Genomic DNA, 18,837 nt, shown 5'->3' on the forward strand with positions numbered 1-18,837 from the left:
CATTGCTTCAGCATAGCTTTTATGGGGGCTCAATTTCAATTTGGGATTGGGGAGGGTGATCCATTTAAATTTCAAGCACTTGCCACTTCTATTTCAGCATTTTAAATGGTGAAGAAGGGAAGTCTTTGAAGGTGAACGGTCTTTGTAGATGATAAGGAGGTTTGAGAATTAAACATTTGCCTTCCACTTTTTACACTATTATCCAGCTTTCTTTTGAACAGCCTTGTTTGTGATCAAGTGTTGCATGGGGGATAAAGCTACGAATATCCAGAATACACCTTGGGGGATTCTCTCCCTGTCTACGTCCCAAAGGGCATGCTATTCCTTAAATTTTGCACTACTTTTGACCAAAATAAGTGTATTATAATAGGGAATGAGGTTTGATTTGGGACACAGACCCAGTCTCGCTCTGAAGACAGAGGTAATCTCAGCTTCCTGGTGCGTCGTGCTGAGAGGGTCGTAAACATTGTTATCAGCCTCAGCACAGTGCAAAACACAAAGGTGTTGTGAAATATTTTGAGCACAGTGACAGTCGGTTCTCCCCTCTCATGGACACCCCCTACACTCCCTACCCTCTCTACCCACCACCATCCAACCCACTAGTTTCCTTTACTTCACGCCTCAAGAATAGTCTGTACCTCCCAAATGGCACCCTATTCTCAATAGTGCCTTACTTTTGACCCAGAGCCCAATGGGCCCTATTCAAAAGTGGTGAACTAAATAGGGCAGGGATAATTAACTAGATTCAGCCACGGAACAATTATTTTGTTGTGCGGATGCTCATGGGGCCGGAACATAATAACAAATCATTTGTAGACTGCAAATTGACAGCAAGAAGCCCTAACAGATATAATATTTGACTAAAACATAATAATTTCAAACTTTGATAACGTTTGTATACGATCACACATTTATATTTTTATTATGTGTTGCTTAAATTTGGCCCGTGGGACGCCAGTTGGAGAAACCTGATATGAGGAATAGGGTCCCATTTGGGAAGCAGACTATGTCATTTTAAGGTGAGAAAATCAATTTTGTCAGATATTTTAAAGCTGGAATAAGTCTTCAGACACCTTCAAAGCCGGCATGGTAATACAGCCGGAGGCGGTAGTTGATATGTAAAACACGGGAGAAGACATCTTTAAGTGTTACCGGGATCATAAGCAGTGGAAATCATAGACTGGCTCGTTGAACTTTAAAGAACAGCTGCAGCTGCACTTTGGTTTAAAGCTTAGCATAAAGAGAAAAAGCAGTCTCTGATGTGCTTCTGACGATCGTGATCACGCCTTTTACACAAGAGAAGAGTATGAATAAAAGCACTTTGTAGGGCTGTGCTTAAGAACTTGACGTTAAAAAGAGCAAACTGTGTTTTGCATAATAACTATGGCCAGGAGTTTGTCCTGGTCAGGAGGACAAACTCCTGGCCCTAGTAACAGCTAATAAAAAACCTTGGCCTTAGCTATCCCTGCTTCTGTATTGAGTGTTTTTCATTGGGCAACCAATATCATAGCTGTGCATTAATAGCTGACAGCTAGAAGTAACACACGGGCAGTCCCAATTCACTTCCTACCCCTTCCCTTGGCCCTAACCTTACAATGTTTGCCCATCTGAAGGGTCTGGATAGGTATAAGCAGTGTAGTGATGGTGTATTCACCATATTGCTTCCACATTACAGATTTGGATTTAAGGGAAGGGCCCAGGGGAAAGGCTATGGAGGGAATCTGGACCAGTTGTAAACCACACCAGTAGTCTGGATAGGTATAAACAGTGTAGTTGTCGACCTCTCACCACATTGCTTCCCGGGAATAGGGAGCGGCTATAAACCTTGCCCTGGCTGTGTGCATCAGTATCTGACAGCTAGAAGTAATGGCCTCCATCAAAGGCCTGTTTATCCCGACTATGCCCTGAAGGTCAAAGCGCTGAGGAGAAAGGACAGAAGCTAAAACCAAACCTGACACCACAATCATTAGAGTCCCACCCCACCGCACCAGCAAACATCACACAGCGGAGAGCAGGGGTAGCCCGGGAACATGCAGGAAATACACAGAGCTACGACGGCAAAACTGCTGACTGACATCGACCAACTTACCTCCGAAGAATCTGTTGTAACAGTGACAGTCTGTGGAAATGAGCTCTGACTGCTGTTATTTCTGTAGATGACTAGCTAGCTGCTAATGATATACATATAGCTAGCTACAGTTGAAATTGAAAGTTTACATACACTTAGGTTGGAGTCATTAAAACTCGTTTTTCAACCACTCCACAAATTTCTTGTTGACAAACTATCGTTTTGGCTAGTCAGTTAGGATATCTACTTTGTGCATGACACAAGCAATTTTTCCAACAATTGATTACAGACAGATTATTTCACTTAGAATTCACAATTCCAGTGGGTCAGAAGTTTACACCAAGTTGACTGTGCCTTTAAGCAGCTTGGAAAATTCCAGAAAAGGATGTCATGGCTTTAGAAGCTTCTGAAAGGCTAATTGACATCATTTGAGTCAATTGGAGGTGTACCTGTGGATGTATTTCATGTGTACCTGTGGATGTATTTCCTACCTTCAAACTCAGTGCCTCTTTGCTTGACGTCATGGGAAAATCAAAAGAAATCGCCCAAGACATCAGAAAAAAAAAGTTGTAGACCTCCACAAGTCTGCTTCATCCTTCGGAGCAATTCCCAAATGCCTGAAGGTACCAGGTTCATCTGTACAAACAATAGTACGCAAGTATAAACACCATGGGACTACGCAGACATCATACCGCTCAGGAAGGAGATGCGTTCTGTCTCCTAGAGATCATCGTACTTTGGTGCGAAAAGTGCAAATCAATCCCAGAACAACAGCAAAGGACCTTGTGAAGATGCTGGAGGAAACAGGTACAAAAGTATCTATATCCACAGTAAAACGAGTACTATATCGACATAACTTGAAAGGCCGCTCAGCAAGGAAGGAGCCACTGCTCCAAAACCGCCATAAAAAAGCCAGACTACGGTTTGCAACTAAACATAGGGACAAAGATCGTAATTTTGGAGAAATGTCCTCTGGTCTGATGAAACAAAAATAGAGCTGTTTGGCCATAATGACCATTGTTATGTTTGGAGGAAAAAGGGGGAACACCATCCCAACCGTGAAGCATGGGGGTGGCAGCATCATGTTGCAGGGGTGCTTGCTGCAGGAGGGACTGGTGCGCTTCACAAAATAGATGGCATCATGAGGGAGCAAAATTATGTGGATATATTGAAGCAACATCTCAAGACATCAGCCAGGAAGTTAAAGCTTGGTCGCAAAGGGGTCTTCCAAATGGACAATGACCCCAAGCATACTTCCAAAGTTGTGCAAAATGGCTTAAGGACAACAAAGTCAAGGTATTGGAGTGGCCATAACAAAGCCCTGACCTCCATCCTATAGAAAATTTGTGGAAAGAACTGAAAAAGCATGTGCGAGCAAGGAGGCCTACAAACCTGACTCAGTTACACTAGCTCTGTCAGGAGGAATGGGCCAAAATTCCCCCAACTTATTGTGGGAAGCTTGTGGAAGGCTACCCAAAACGTGTGACTCAAGTTAAACAATTTAAAGGCAATGCTACCAAATACTAATTGAGTGTATGTTAACTTCTGACCCACTGGGAATGTGATGAAAGAAATGAAATCTGAAATAAATCACTCTCTCTCTATTATTATTCTGACATTTCAAATAAAGTGGTGATCCTAACTGACCTAAGACAGGGAATTTTTACTAGGATTACATGTCAGGAATTGTGAAAAACCGAGTTGAAACGTATTTGGCTAAGGTATATGTAAACTTCCGACTTCAACTGTACATTTTGATTAGCTGTTGATCCTCAAGGACGAAGTAACTATTGTTGCTTCAGTGGAAGGGAATATGAATTTTTCATCCATCTTTATTTTATTCAATCACCATATCCTCCCTCAGTGCCAAACCATAATTTACACTTAACTACAGGTCTAGGATTAGATTATCAGTCCCCAATCCTAACCTTAACCATATGGTGGATGATAATACATTTTACTGTGGATCAGTGGTTAAGGTAAACTTTCCTCCTAATTTTTACTACTGAGCGAGATGCAAATGGTTTCTTTCTTCTGTAGGGATGGAGTTAGTGGGAGAGAAGTGTTAATGAGTAACAAAGCTTTCTCATTACCGAGACGGTACTTGGGTTCCTTCCCTATAATCAGCCCTTAATGTATTTCAGCTGCTAATGTTTAATGCTATCCAATGCAGCCTCCAACCGACATCGTTTATTATGCTGAGACAGACGGCCGCGTTCCATCTACATGTAATGGTGTGTGTGTGCGTTTGTCCGCGTATGTGTGTGTACGCGTGCACGAGCGTACTAAACGGACAGACACAGCAAGGCTAGGCATTCCCGGAGGGAAGGACGGGGAGATATTGTCTGCCCACGTACGTTTTCATCTGAGAGAAGGAACGATATAGACTGCAGTCGGTCACACACACACACACACACACACACACACACACACACACACACACACACACACACACACACACACACAGACTGTGTTGTCATATGATCTACTGGGTTTTCTGCTGGAGTGGCATTTATGTCTCTATCATATCCCTCAGTTGCTCGCAGCATGTTTGGAGCCACTCAGATGCTGTTAGACTACGTGTGTTTACACTATCCAGTAGGTGATGTGAAAGGGAGCTCATTTGTAAATCAACGGTGCTTTGACAAATCTGATCACACACACTTCACATATTTCACATCTATACTGAACAAAAATATAAACGCAACATGTAACAGATTCAAAGATTATATACATCTGTTGGTCACAGTAAAGGAAGGGGCGAGGATAACAAAAACAGTAAGTATCTGGTGTGACCAGCATTTGCCTCATGCAGCACAACACATCTCCTTCACATAGAGTTGATTAGGCTGTTGATTGTGGCCTGTGGAATGTTGTTCCATTCCTATTCAAAGGCTGTGAGAAGTTGCTGGATATTGGCGGGAACTGGCACAGATCCTTGTTGATAGGACCCATGCATTATCATGCTGAAACATGAGGTGATGGTGGGGGATGAATGGCACAACAATGGGCCTTAGGATCTCGTCACGGTATCTCTGTGCATTCAAATTGCCATTGATAAAATGCAATTGTGTTTGTTGTCCGTAGCGTATGCCTGCCCATACCATAACCCCACCGCCACCATGGGGCACTCTGTTTACATGGTTGACATCAGTAAACTGCTTGCCCACACAATGTGGTCTGTAGTTGTGAGGCTGATTGGACGTACTGACAAATTCTCTAAAATGACATTGGAGGCGCCTTATGGTAGAGCAATTCATATTACATGATCTGGTTACAGCTCTGGTGGACATTCCTGCTGTCAGCATGCCAAATGCACATTCCCTCAAAACTTGACATCTGTGGCAGTGTGTTGTGTGACAAAAGTTCAAATTTTAGAGTGGCCTTTAATTGTCCCCAGCACAAGGTGCACCTGTGTAATGATCATGCTGTTTAATTAGCTCCTTGATATGCCACACCTGTCAGGAGGATGGACTATCTTGGAAAATGAGAAATTCTCACTAACAGGGATGTAAACAAATTTGTGCACAACTTTTTTAGAGAAATATATTTTTTGTGCGTATGGAATTGTGTTGGCAAATGGGCATGTATGCGTACGTGCCTGCGTCTGTGTGTGTTTGTGTGTGTGTGTCCGTGCCTGTGCGTGATTAACAGTGGCTCACCTGTGACTGCAGTCTCTCTCAGCTCCACCATGTTTGCCAGACATATTTACGACTCAGCGAGTCCTACATAATTTAACCAGATAATTTCCTCTCACCCAGATAATGCTCATTTTCTACCTCATTATTGAAGCCAAGGCAAGGCTGCCCGAATAAATTTCAGTTAAAGGCCCTTTCCTAGACATCTCTCTCGCTGTCTCACGCTTCTCTCTATCGCTCTCTCACAATTCCTCCCTTCATTACCGTCTCTCCCTCTCTATATTTCTCTCTCACTCCCTCCCTCTCTCTCTGTATCTCTCTCACACTCCCTTCCCCTCTCCCTCCCTTCTACCATCTACCTCTATCTCTACCTGAAAGGCCAATTTAAGGAGTCTGTAGTGCTTAAAAGGGCCTCGTCGCCCTGACGCATTAGCCATTTGCAGAGAGCAAATGAAGTGAACCTTTCAGGAGCATTCATCCTGAGAGGCAGATGGTCTCCGACAACAGTTCCATCTTTATTGACTAATTAAAAGGCTCTGGGTGGAAAGACAATGACTAGGAGAGAGAGAGAGAGAGCGAGAGAGAGAGAGAGAGAGAGCAAGCGAGAGAGAGAGCGAGCGAGAGAAATAGAGAGTGAGAAAAGGAGGGAAAGGGAAAGCGAGATAAATGTATTTGAGAGAGAGCGAGGGGGGGGGGCCATGCCTGTAAGGTCCTGGCAGGAATGTAAAGCTCAGAATCCATCAGGGCTAAAAAGGTACTACTCCCTAACTTAATTGATTGCTTTGGGCTCTGGAAGTTGTCAAGTTGTAATACCCCGTTCGGCCACATCTTTTGATGTGCCACTAGTCTTGACTGCCGAGGAGTGCTGTGGCTATGACTGAACTTTGTGTTTACTTATAAATCACCTTTGACATCATAATGTGCTACCAAATAAAATATTCTTGACATTCCTGTACATGACCATGAAAATAGTGCATTAGCAATGCTGTCATCACTAAATATTTACTATGTCAACAATCTCTGTCTCTTGTCTCTCTGTCTCCTGTTCCAGTGTGTCATTTGATGACGATCTCTCCCCTTGGCCCCACGCTCCCAAAGGGAAGAAAAAGAAAAGGAAATCGGAGAGAAAGAGGAAGAGGAAAAGGTCCGTACATAAAAGGAACCAGCACTCTGGTGGCCCGGGGGAAGGGTCTATTTGTGTGTGTGTGTGTGTGTGTTTGTACGTGTGTGGTCATAACTGTTTATGTGGTTTTTGTCATAGGTCCCCGTCCTACAGCCTGTCACCAGTGAGGAAGAAGAAGAAGAAGAAGAAAAAGAAGAGCTCTAAGAAAAGCAAACGCCACAGGTAGCTACTTTCTATGTAATTGTTGATCTGTATTGAAATTAGTATCTTTGGTCTTTTTCACCAGAAGACAGCATGAGCCTGGCATGCAAGATTACTTTGGCAAACACTATAAAATGTATAATATGAGGTTTGAGTGAAGCAGAAGTTTCAATGGTATGCTGTTCTGTCAAAGAAATGGATGAACACACATGAAAGTGTCAACAACAACGTTTTGTTTTTGTTTCTCTTTTCCAGGTACACCTCTAAAAAGACAAAGCACAGCTCTTCAAGCTTGAAACATAAGAGGAAGGGTGATCGAAAGCACAAAAAAAGGTTGGTTGATGTAATTTTCCATCAATTCAGAGCTTTAGGTTAATGTTGAGAAGCAACTGCACTGAAACTGCACTGATTTTGTGTTCTGAAAGTGAAAAACACAATTGAAAGCAAGAAACACAATGAAAGAGAAAAATGTACCAAAAGAGAGTAAGAGAAACCAATTTCACGCTATGAACCGACAACATTTATAATTCTGCTGCAGTGAGCAAAGCAGAGCCGAGCGTTGTTGTTGAACATAGAGCGAGGTTCAGACGTTCTCTTTCTTTTTCTTTTTCCCTTTTTCCACCACAATATTTTGTCTTCTTTATATGAAATATATTGATTTGGTGCCAGTAATCATGGAAGCAGAATATGGAGGAGTAAGCAAGTGCAATATCCATCACAGCAACGTTTGGCCATTTCTTCCTTACTAAGAAAATACTAATTCCCTGGTCTCTCTTCTCTCCTCTCATTTACTCTTCCAGCTCACGGAGTCACACGAAGCGGAGACGACGCTACCGGAGGTCAGAGTCAGAGAGTTCCACCTGGCGCTCCTCCAGTGCCGAGAGCAGGTAAGGCCTAGCCTCAACACACACACACACACACACACACACACACACACTGCGACGGAAGCCGCCATTTATCTTTTCAGCCCCGGGCATCCTGCCTGGTCTGGTCTGGTCATGCCACAGTGATGACTGATAGGCCAGAGGTGACTGTCTGATCATAGGAACGAGTAACGGGTGTAGCAGTAGCCTCCTTATCACATCTTCACAGGAAGTGGCTGGGAAACGGCATCCACAGATCAATGCCCACTCAATTAGAGTGACATATGGCCAGATCACTGAGATCGGGCTGTGTTTGCGGTGGCGCTGATAGAGTTTGATGGATTTGGTGGATTAATATTGCAGTTGGTGTGGACCAGAGCTACGATTTTGAGGTGATTGGTTAGGTGATAGGATAGGTTCTAAAGGATTTGGGACAGCAGTTTAATTTTTGCATTTGACTCTTCCGTTAGGTTGTAGTCTTCGTTAAGTTTCAATATGACTGTAGTCTGACAATAAACCATTTAATTTTCATCATCTGAATCCTCAGAGACAGACAGAACAATTATATTAGACCTCCCTTAGTGTCACCTCTGCACTACAATAATTAACTCATCATCTGACATAATCCACTCTTTCAAACATACACCCCTCATTCAATAATGGATTCATTCATTCATCCATTCATTCTCTCATTCATTTACACTGGTAACATGGGGAGACAGAATTGAGAGCCAAAGGTTTCAAATTGAAATAATCTTAAACCAGAGATGATTGCTTTTAAATCCCTTCTGGATCTCTCCATTATTGGGAGTTTCCCTGGGATATTCAGCAGAGGAAATCATTACTGAAATTGAATAGCGGCAAGCTTTACGCCGGCCGACCGTGCTCCACTGAAAGGTGCCGAGAGTCTGTTTGCGTCGCAAATGGCATCCTATACCCTTTATAGTGCACAGCTTTTGACAGCATATAGTGTACTACTATATAGGGAATAGGGTGCCATTTGGGATACATCCTCTGTCATAGGGGGAGACAAGGGGGGAACAATCAGAATCATTTTCAATACCCAGGGATTCCATACCAACTGTCCCCTGGAAAACGATTATACACCAACTGCATTCCAGAACTGTATAATTATTTTGGAATTGTATAACTGTCAAGTCCACCAATAAAACCCCACTGAGTTCTCCAGGATCATGTTCACAGCTCTAGCTAGTTTTTAAATGTGAAATGCAAGGCTGGCGGTGTAAATTCTCCTTCCCCTTAGCTGGGCTTGTGGCAGTATCTGTGCTAGCAGTGTTTGCCCGTGTCGGAGGGTAAGGCTATATATCAAGCCGGTTTGTCTGAGCTCTGCCAAGCCGACACACACACACACACACACACACACACACACACACACACACACACACACACACACACACACACACACACACACACACACTGCTGCAGGCATTAGTCTGTAATCAGATAAGGGTTGATCTCTGTTCAGCCTTAGATCACATTCACTATGAGGCTGCTGCCAGCTTCTCCTGTACAGTCTGCGGTATATCCTGATCTGGCCCTCTGTCCCCCTGTCCCTACACAGTTTTTCCAATGGCAAAGTAGGCCATAACCAGTTAGAACATCATTTTGGTTGGTTGGTGAAACAACTTTTATCACAAGATGAGGGGAAGTTGCGTTTGAAGACAATTTGAATACAGTTGTTCAAACAGTAAACATTGACCTAGTGAATACATGAGGCCAAATGTGTATTCTCAATGCTGCACAATAAGTGCTATTTTGAGTAAACGGTTTTGTCCCAACCTATCCCTAACGCGCACAGATGCCAATTTAGTCCAGTCAATTGTGAAAATACTGTCAGCTGGCAAGCAAATTTTGCTTGATTTGTAGACTGATGAAGTAGTGAGGTTTTAACTCCTTAAAATCTGTGTCCACAGCCATCATCTGCACAAATCAGTGAATCACCCTGTGTTGGGAGGCCTAGCAGCCCAGAGGGAGGACCCTAGTACAGCGCACCTGGACCACAGAGCGTTTGAGTGGAGGTCTGCCGCCAAGTCAGTCTGTAAAACGACTCCAATCTTTCGCTCCGTCCTTTCTACTGGCACCGTAAGTGTTTATCGGGATTCTGAGCCTTAACAGATGTACCAGTGGTGTAGTTTTATTACTCTATTAAGGCCATGTAAATCTGCCTCAGTATCTCAAAAAAACATTCGGTGAAGTGGATTTGTTTAACTTATGACAAATATAAGAATGTATTCAAAGCAACTGGACCGTGTCCTTTCCCAAGATCAAAAATGGCTATCAGAAATACTGTGCTGTATAAAAACACACATATAGCACCGATATAGATTGTATTTTTGGAAGATGTGGACTTTTCGAATTCAATTTGGTCCTTTGTGGGTGAATTTCAATCACTTCAGAATCAAATAGATTTTACATGGCCTGTCTGAATCATGTCGTTTCCTTACCTCTTTTCTATGAACGCCACATTTAGCGGTAATGTCATCTGTTCTTGTTTTTCCATTTTATCGAACCAACACCATCAAATAAATACAAACATAGCAGAAACAGTACCCGAGGAACTTGCTGGAGGTAGGCAGATGGTCATGTGGTCATTGGTCATGTGCCGAGGATGCATTCAAGCTGTTTTGGCAAAAGCTAATGGGGCAAGAGTAAGATGAAATTATCAGCACATTGACTGCAGGCAAGATTACAACACATACTGTAGCAGTTAATTGTTTCTTGAATTCAGCTGTTTTTCCTGAGCTCAAGCCCATCACTTATTGCTGTCATCAAAACAATACTCTTATTGACTGTTTATGAATTGCTATTGGCCCTGCACTGTAGCAGTATTAGAAACTATGTCTTGGGTGATAGTAATTGATCAGGTATTTCAGATCCGAAATAGGAGGTTGGCAACATCTAACTTTGCCAAGTGGCGTTTATCTCTTTATTGCTTGAAACTGCTTGGATTTGAAACCCAGCTCAGCTCCGTCCGTTCGTTGACTCATTGTCTCATGCTTGCTGAGGCATAAAATGCATTCCATTTCTCTCCAGTGATCATTAAATTATGCTAATTACACCCCAGATTTTTTAAATCACAAACCACAGGTTTTGTCATTTAAATGTAATAAACTAGGCCTACGTTGACGCATGCTTTGTATTCTAAACTCAAACATTTTTTCTGAGAGGGGTTTCTACAATTGGTTATCTAATATCATTTTACTATGTTTATCACTTTTTGTATTCATTTTATACAGGATTTAATTGAATTAAAGTTATATTGTTGCAGGAACCTATATAAACTAACTCTTTCATAGAATTTATTTTCAAAGGTTTTAAGTGAATTAATCATCAGTGAAAGTATAGTCCTTTCTGTAGTTATATCAAAAGGAACAGAAATTAACTATTTCATAATTGGTCTTAAGAATTCATTATTTGCTGGGGGCAAACTTCGGAACAATCTTTTGAAAGTTATTAGAGCAATGCATGATGGGCAATGGTGTTCTACACTGCATTTTTTTGTGTCCCACATTTGTTTATATAAAAAACTAAGCCGCTAACAACCCAATATTGTTAATCAACCAGGTTGACGCTGAAATACTCATGGTATTACGTTTTTTTTATTTTTTATTAATGCAAATACTGTTTTATATGCTTATTTTCGCTTATGTTGAATGAGTAAACCACTGCACAGAAGGGCAGAATTTTTACATTTTTATTAAAATGTCCAGGAAAGCATTTTGTCTTCATAACAGATCCTAATGAAGCTAAACTATGTGGGTATTAGGAAGATTGAAGAACAAGATTGGATAGATTGAAGCATATTTGTCAGTAGCCTGTGACGGATGGTTTGGTTTTGATGTTTCCCCTGGGGTTTTCAGTTTTAATCTGGTCTGATGTTGCAGACCGGGGACTCCATTATCTGAAAAAGCCTTAGGGCAGTCAGAGTTTAAGTAATCTACTACAAATTATTTGCAATTGATAGGTAAAGAGGACTTATAATCTGTTTGGAGGGAATTTAGTTTCGCTAAACATTCAGCCATTCAGTATCTTATTTCCCATGAGTTTCGTTCTGCAGGAAAACATTTCTGGCATTCCTGTATAGTCCTCAGTGACAGCAACCACTCTTGCTATTTTAGAGTAAAACGAACTCACTTTACTTTAGGGGAAAAAAATTAAAAAGCTACAGTGTAGTTTACAAAGGTGGTTTGAATACCTATTCTAAAGTAGTTTGTAATAAAAGGCCTTACAGACGTGCGGTGTAACTATTCCAGATTGAGTGCATAATAGAACCTTGTTATGGGCTTCTAGCCCCAAGAAAACTCCTAAACAATCACACTTAAGGGAAGAAAAAGGAACGTGCCAATAACAGTCTAACTGGCTCTGGGTTTGAAGAGAGGGTTGTTGTCTTTTTCTTGCAATTTACAACTCTAATGATGCACTTATGTTGCCCGCTCTTCCCTTTTTCTTACACCTTACCTACTTAAGGAGGAAATCTTGATTGGTAAGTCGATGCTATCCGCAGACGTAGGGATTTACTGTACCTAGGGTTCGCTGCAGGGTAATTATTTTCTTCTTGCAGGGAAAAAGCACAATCATCTGTCCTATTCTGAGGGCTTTCTTAGTTAGACTGATGGGATATCTCTTTGTCTGCAATCCTTTTCATTTCTACATAATACCCATTTTGTGATGTTTGTTCAATGTTCTATAAAACAGGCTTTGTAATGGGGCTATTGTTTTTTGTTATTTTCTTCTTCTTTCTTCTATCTTTTTCTCTCAGTCGACTTGGCTAAAGCCGTTGGTAGTTTTATTCACACATTAGTTTCTCTCTTTCTTTTCCGTTCTTTTGTTCTTCCTTTCATATGTTTGTTTTTAGTTCCAAATTAATTTACTTTAAACCTTTTTTGTTCATTTATTTCTATTTGGTTCAGTTTTGTTTTTCTTTCCAACTTATTTGCATGCCACAAATTTGCATGACGTCTTTAATCTTTCCAAGTTCTCTGTCCGAAAATAATAATTTATTCTCTGTGTTTTGAAGGGAAATACGTGCCTTTGTAGAGTATCACAGTGCATCGTACAGGTAATTGCTTGAACCTATCCAAAACATCTCTAGAAGTAAAGCAGTATCCTCTTTCTGTCTGTTTACAGGTCTTGCAGTCAAAACCTGGCAGTGAGGTTTTAAACACGACAGTAGTTCACCATCACACTCTGACCAATCAGAGCAAAGGACCACAGGATTACGATTCCGGGAATGACACGTCTTCACCACCGTCGACCAAAACCAGCATTTCACGGACAAACGTCATCGGTGACAAAAAGGTCTTGTGTCAAGCGCCGGCTTCCCCAGAGAAGCTGAAGTTTACAGATGGCGATAACGCATCCGACTCTGGGAACTCTGTGACCAGCTATGCTTCCCTGTGTAAACCTCTGCATGTGGAAGGTGGTTTGTCTACTCACATTTTCAATGGGAACGGCAAGAGGTGGGCTTCCTATCTTTCAGGAATATCATACTGTAGATAACGTAAACTGCTGCTTGAAGTCAAAGATCAGAAATGTTCCTTAATTTAAACCTGCCATGTACATACTGTAAGGAGGACATCAACATATTTTTACAATTGCAGCAGAAATTGATACATTGGTGTAATTCCACTGCTATCGTTGCAGTGAGCCGGTAACAACCTCAGTATGTGGGGCCAAGGTGGGGAGACCTCAGAAGACAGTCTCTTCTCTCTCTCCTTTGAGGATGGTGGCCTCTTCACGTAAGCGGACTAGAACCAACTCGTCGAGCAGCAGAAGTAGATCCTCAGGGAGCTCAAGACACTCCGGACGCTACTCTCGAAGCCGATCACTGTCATCTGCCAGGTAGGTTTCATTCAGGTTTTAATGTTCTAATGTACTTCACTGATACCTTAAGCAGCCACCTGAAATATGTGGGCTTCGCTGAGCACCGTTGAAGTAAATCTGTTCTGCTTGTCTTAAGGTCGTACTCCCGTTCACCAAGCTACTTGGCTGGTTTGAGAAGGAAAGGTAGTGAGGGCAGTGGAAGGTCCAGAGGAAGCTACTCCAGATACAGTAAAGAGAGGTAAAACATGTGTCACCTATCTACTCGCTCAACTAACTACTTCTGGCATAATGATAGCAGGATGTGCAAGTGTCGTGAGTTTAAAATGGGTCTGAATTACAGAATTGCTTACGAGTGATGCCTTGCTGTACTTCTTTTGCCATCTAACATAGGATTCGAGAGAAGAAGAGGGACCCCAGCTCCGGTGAGAAGGATGTGAAGCACAGCAGTCAGAAGCGAAGCGGGAAGAGGCATAGACGCAGGTCCTACTCTCCAATGAGGAAAAGGAGGAGAGATTCACCCAGTCACCTGGAAGCCAGGAGGATAACTAGGTATCCTTTTCCATTTCTGTCTGATACATTTTCACATTTCTTACAATACATGCATTGTTTCATTCGTGGACCATAACTCTTTTATTTGACTCTGTATCAACTTATTTACTCAAACCACGGACTCAACAATGGTTTTCCCGCAGCAGAGTCCCTCTTCTTTTAACCTTCGAAAATGGCCTCCAGTTTGCCGCAGAGACTTTTGGCGAACTGTGCTGTGAGAAGAAGGCCATTTACCTGATACATGTTCTATTAGTCTAAACAAGCTACAATGGATAACGCGAGACAGCTCAATGAAACAGTTGTGATCGTGATTATGCACTGAAATGTTCCAGGCATAATGTTGTTTTGAGGTGTGACAGTAATGCTATATCTTAAATAAGTTTATCCTGACATGAACAAGAGCTGAAATACAATTTTGTGAAGAGAGTAGCGTAGCAATCCAGGCATGAATACTTAGGCCCCTTGTACTGTATGTTAACAATAAGGTATGGTTTAGAAATCAATATCCAATTGAGCATTCTGAATTATTTTTTAAAAACTTTATCTGCAATTGATTGCTTTGGGACTTAAATTACTTACTCTTCATGTATTGATTCACACAGTCTCTTTAATGCTAACCATACCTCCCTGATTTCCCATAGTGCCAGGAAGAGGCCCATCCCCTACTTCCGGCCCAGTCCTTCATCCAGCAGTCGCTCTACCAGTGTATCCTCTTGGAGCAGCCTCTTCACACGGAGTCACAGCCCTAGGTCCAGTCCTGGCCTCTGCCTCAGTAGTTCAAGGAGTAGGAGTAGGAGCAGGAGCCGAGGAAGAAGTAGGAGTAGGAGCTACTTCTCCTACCGGAGCTACAGTCGCAGCTCCTCTTGGAACTCCATCTTTGGTCGCCGGAACCGCAGTCAGAGCCGGAGTCGCAGCTATGACTCGTTGGACGGTTACAGCAAGGGCAAGAACCGGCACTGAGTTTTTTTTCAACAGACTGAGGAGGTTACAGAGGAGCCTACATTATCATTTCTCAATCTCCCAGCGGAAGTATGAGGTAATGTTTTCATCTCTTTGCGTCTTTTTTGTGTTAGATGCCTGAGCCAGACCCTTCAAGTAAGTGTATTTTTTTTGTGTCGTTATTTGTTCAACGATGTCTTGAACAGAGGCAGTTGTCTCGTCCATGATGTATTGAAGACAGAAACCACTGGAAATAGATTGTTTGTTTTCTTTGGTTAGTTTTTTTTTTCAGTCCGCTGTGTCCTCGTCATGCATTAGCATTCAAAATGGCCAGAGACTGTTTTTCCTTGAGACACTCTTCCTCGGACGTCTGTGTCTGAAACGAAGGATGGAGGAGCATTGTTCAATTTAACCCTCTGATAAACTCTTATTTTATAACAACTCTTAAGTTTCTGACCATTTCAGATCTGGGATGTGCACTACAAAGGTGCTTTGGGGACAGAGGGAGGGTGAGAGGGAGGGTTTTTCAGGAACATAGGAAAAGGTGTCCATCTCTGATCTCAGCTCTTAACAATGTGGAGCAAAAACATGCCTCCGAGAAATGATGAGAAGGGGGAGGAAGAGGAGGAGGCGGAAGTCCCGATGCCAAACAAACTGCCTATCAGCTCAGATTTATTTATCCTCTAATCAAGTGGAAAACAATTGAAATTTAATTTCTTATAAGATGAATGATCAAACCACTGCACAGAAGGGCTGAAAAAGTGGGTCTTCATAACAGCTCCTCTAGTGAAGCTAAACTATGTGAGTATACGAAAGAGATTTTTTTTTTACACTGTTTTAGTAGCTGCTAGGTTGTCATATTTATTTATCTAGGTAGTTATTTATTAATTAATATATTTATTTATGTATTTATTCAAATGATCTGTGTTCTATTTATTTTATTATTTTGAATGAAACTTGAATAAGAGTGCAATGAGAGAGTGTTCAATGGTTTTACTTCTCAGCATATGTTTGACAGAGAGGAGATTCACTATTGGATAAATCTGTTATTTTGTTATTCAGATTTTTTGTGTAACGGTCCCAAATAGCGCTGTTCAATAATGTGTTTGGTATTTCAGAAGCAGAATCAAACACATACTTCACCTCTCTTGTTTGCATAGTCCGCCCACCAAAGGTCAAGTTTTGAAACACACATTTTTGTGTCATGCATATTTATAACGTGTTTACAGTAATGTTCATGCTTTTGTGTTGCCTCTCAGCAATGGTCTATGTTTCTATGCAATGCCACCACTAGGCAGGGTAGCCTAGTGGTTAGAGCGTTGGAGTAGTAACCGAAAGGTTGCAAGTTTGAATCCCCGAGCTGACAAGGTACAAATCTGTCGTTCTGCTCCTGAACAGGCAGTTAACCCATTGAAAATAAGAATTTGTTCTTAACTGACTTGCCTAGTAAAATAAATAAAAAAATAAAAATATTGCTGGGTTTATACAATTATGAGTATGTTGCGATTATATAAATAAAAAAAGTTCCCATTCAAACTCTACAGTGGACAGTCTAGCCCATGTGCCAGTCTGTTTGTGCTATCATGCCAACTCACTGTCATCCATTGACAGTAACAGAGTTGGCAAGCGAACAAGCAACAAGTCAACAAGGCTAGGATGACTTTGCACAATAGACAATGTCGACACAAACAATGTTACTTTGCTTCACTCCATCTCAACTATTCATTCCTCTGTTCTCTTTTGGGGAGAATGCTATTTCTTCAGAGGCTATGCTATAAATAGCCACATCAACAGAGATGACAGAAAAAGCAAATAGGAAAGTACTAAAAGCCTGTGTGGCAGACTTTTAGCTCCCATATACTCTTTCAAGGAGATCTATGTGAGTAGATTAAGCAAAAAAAATAAAAAATGAAAACATTAGCATTTAGAATAACTGTCTTTGCCCTTATGTTTAATTTCTCCATTAGGTCCAATCTATCACCCTGTCTATCTACGTTCAGAATCTGCTCCAGGCATGAGGGTCTGCTCTCTATGCATTGTACATATAACAGTCTGAAGTTATTTATCTGAATGTTCAGTAACTTGTCCAAAGGTTTGGAGAGCCTGGAAGGAAGATGATGACACAAGAGTTTGACAACCCATTTTACATATGCTACTGATGACATGCTTTTGCGGTAGTGCTGAGTGATTAACCGAAATGTAGGTTTATTTTAATTTTTTAAATAACACATTTTTTTGATCAATGTCAGTTCAATTATTTTAATTCCTTTTATTTCCATTTTTTTTCTGTGCGCTCAAATCGCGGTTTGTGCCGTTTCTCTAGAGATTTCTCTCTGGGAGATGTTGTCCAACTATAGAGAATGATAGAGGCCTCTAGTGGCCAAAATGAGTGCCAAAAGGCTGTATTAGCATGGGCAGCACCATTGAGGGCTTCCAACATTTTAATGTAGTCAACTGGGTGGGACTTCCAAATTCATTGGCTGATCCCTCCTGGTGGCCCAGTTGGAGTCATGTCCAACCGAGTCATCAGGAGGGTTCAGCCAATCGTGAATACAATGTATTTTTGTTACAATGTACATTGTTGCTTTGGCAATATTGACACAATGTTTTTCATGCCAATAAAGCAGCTTGAATTTGAATTTGAATAAGAAAATTGACTACTTCAAAATAGAGATTGCCTCAATGGCGCTGCCCATGCTGTCACAAAGACTATAATACCATAGATACAAAGATGAGTCCTCTATCACAATGTGTCAAACTCATAGTTAAGACCAGAATCCATTGCGCTTACAGCTGCCTGTTATCATTGGTTCTTGCCGGGCAAGACTGTGGGGCCGGCAGACCGACCCAGCGAGAAAGAGCAGAGTTATAGCGAGACAAGAGAGGGATAGAGACATCATCATACAATCTTAGAAAAAGGGGTTCCAAAAGGGCTGTTTGGTTGTCCCCATACGAGAACCCTTTTTCCAGGTAGAATCCTTTTTGGTTCCAGGTTGAATGCTTTTGGGTTCCAGGTAGTGTGCAAAGGGTTCTACATGGAACCCAAAAGAGTTCTACCTGGAACCAAAAAAGGTTCCTCAAAGGGTTCTCCTATGAGGACAGCCAAATAACCCTTTAAGGTTCTAGATAGCACCTTTTTTTCTAAAAGTGTGCTAAAAACAAATATGTAATTTACACAAGCAAAATATTTGATTTAAGTAAAGTAATGTGAATAAATGATGGCTAGAGCCCAATAAAGGATAGTAATGGGCAGTCACTACCATCAATTGTTTTATTCTGTGTTACAGCATTGAACCCACATAATGCATTTATTGTACAAAAACAAAAACATGATTATTTTTCAAAAACTGAACTGACCTAAAAAAACAACAACACTATTTGCTGAGCACTATTTTGAGGTGAACCACTCTCCCTTTTGGCCCTGATATACCATTCCATGATGTACAGTATGTACACTGTACAAATGAATATGAATTATTACTGTGGTGTAAATATGCATCTGCGCTGTATAGATTCATTATATGAGGGATGTGGCATAATTCATTCAGAATTTGTGGAACAGTCAATCAAATGATCAATGCAAAATGATGCACTGGTACGGTATGGTTTCTC

At 41.5% G+C, this 18,837-nt stretch overlaps 1 protein-coding gene across 1 annotated transcript in view; it reads left to right on the top strand.

Moving 5' to 3' along the window:
• LOC139411198 (serine/arginine repetitive matrix protein 4-like) overlaps positions 1 to 17,272 on the top strand; it is an 83,826-nt gene extending 66,554 nt beyond the window's left edge. The window contains exons 3-12 of the mRNA XM_071157131.1: positions 6,758 to 6,850; positions 6,968 to 7,051; positions 7,286 to 7,363; positions 7,831 to 7,917; positions 9,828 to 9,996; positions 13,042 to 13,373; positions 13,558 to 13,755; positions 13,874 to 13,975; positions 14,128 to 14,286; positions 14,928 to 17,272. Of these exons, the coding sequence (XP_071013232.1) occupies positions 6,758 to 6,850; positions 6,968 to 7,051; positions 7,286 to 7,363; positions 7,831 to 7,917; positions 9,828 to 9,996; positions 13,042 to 13,373; positions 13,558 to 13,755; positions 13,874 to 13,975; positions 14,128 to 14,286; positions 14,928 to 15,246 (1,621 nt within the window). The 3' untranslated portion in view covers positions 15,247 to 17,272. The remainder of the gene's footprint in view (positions 1 to 6,757; positions 6,851 to 6,967; positions 7,052 to 7,285; positions 7,364 to 7,830; positions 7,918 to 9,827; positions 9,997 to 13,041; positions 13,374 to 13,557; positions 13,756 to 13,873; positions 13,976 to 14,127; positions 14,287 to 14,927) is intronic.
• The last annotated feature ends 1,565 nt before the right edge of the window (positions 17,273 to 18,837 follow it).

This window comes from Oncorhynchus clarkii, chromosome 6 (assembly GCF_045791955.1).
Source record: "Oncorhynchus clarkii lewisi isolate Uvic-CL-2024 chromosome 6, UVic_Ocla_1.0, whole genome shotgun sequence".
NCBI classification, from domain to species: Eukaryota; Metazoa; Chordata; class Actinopteri; order Salmoniformes; family Salmonidae; genus Oncorhynchus; species Oncorhynchus clarkii.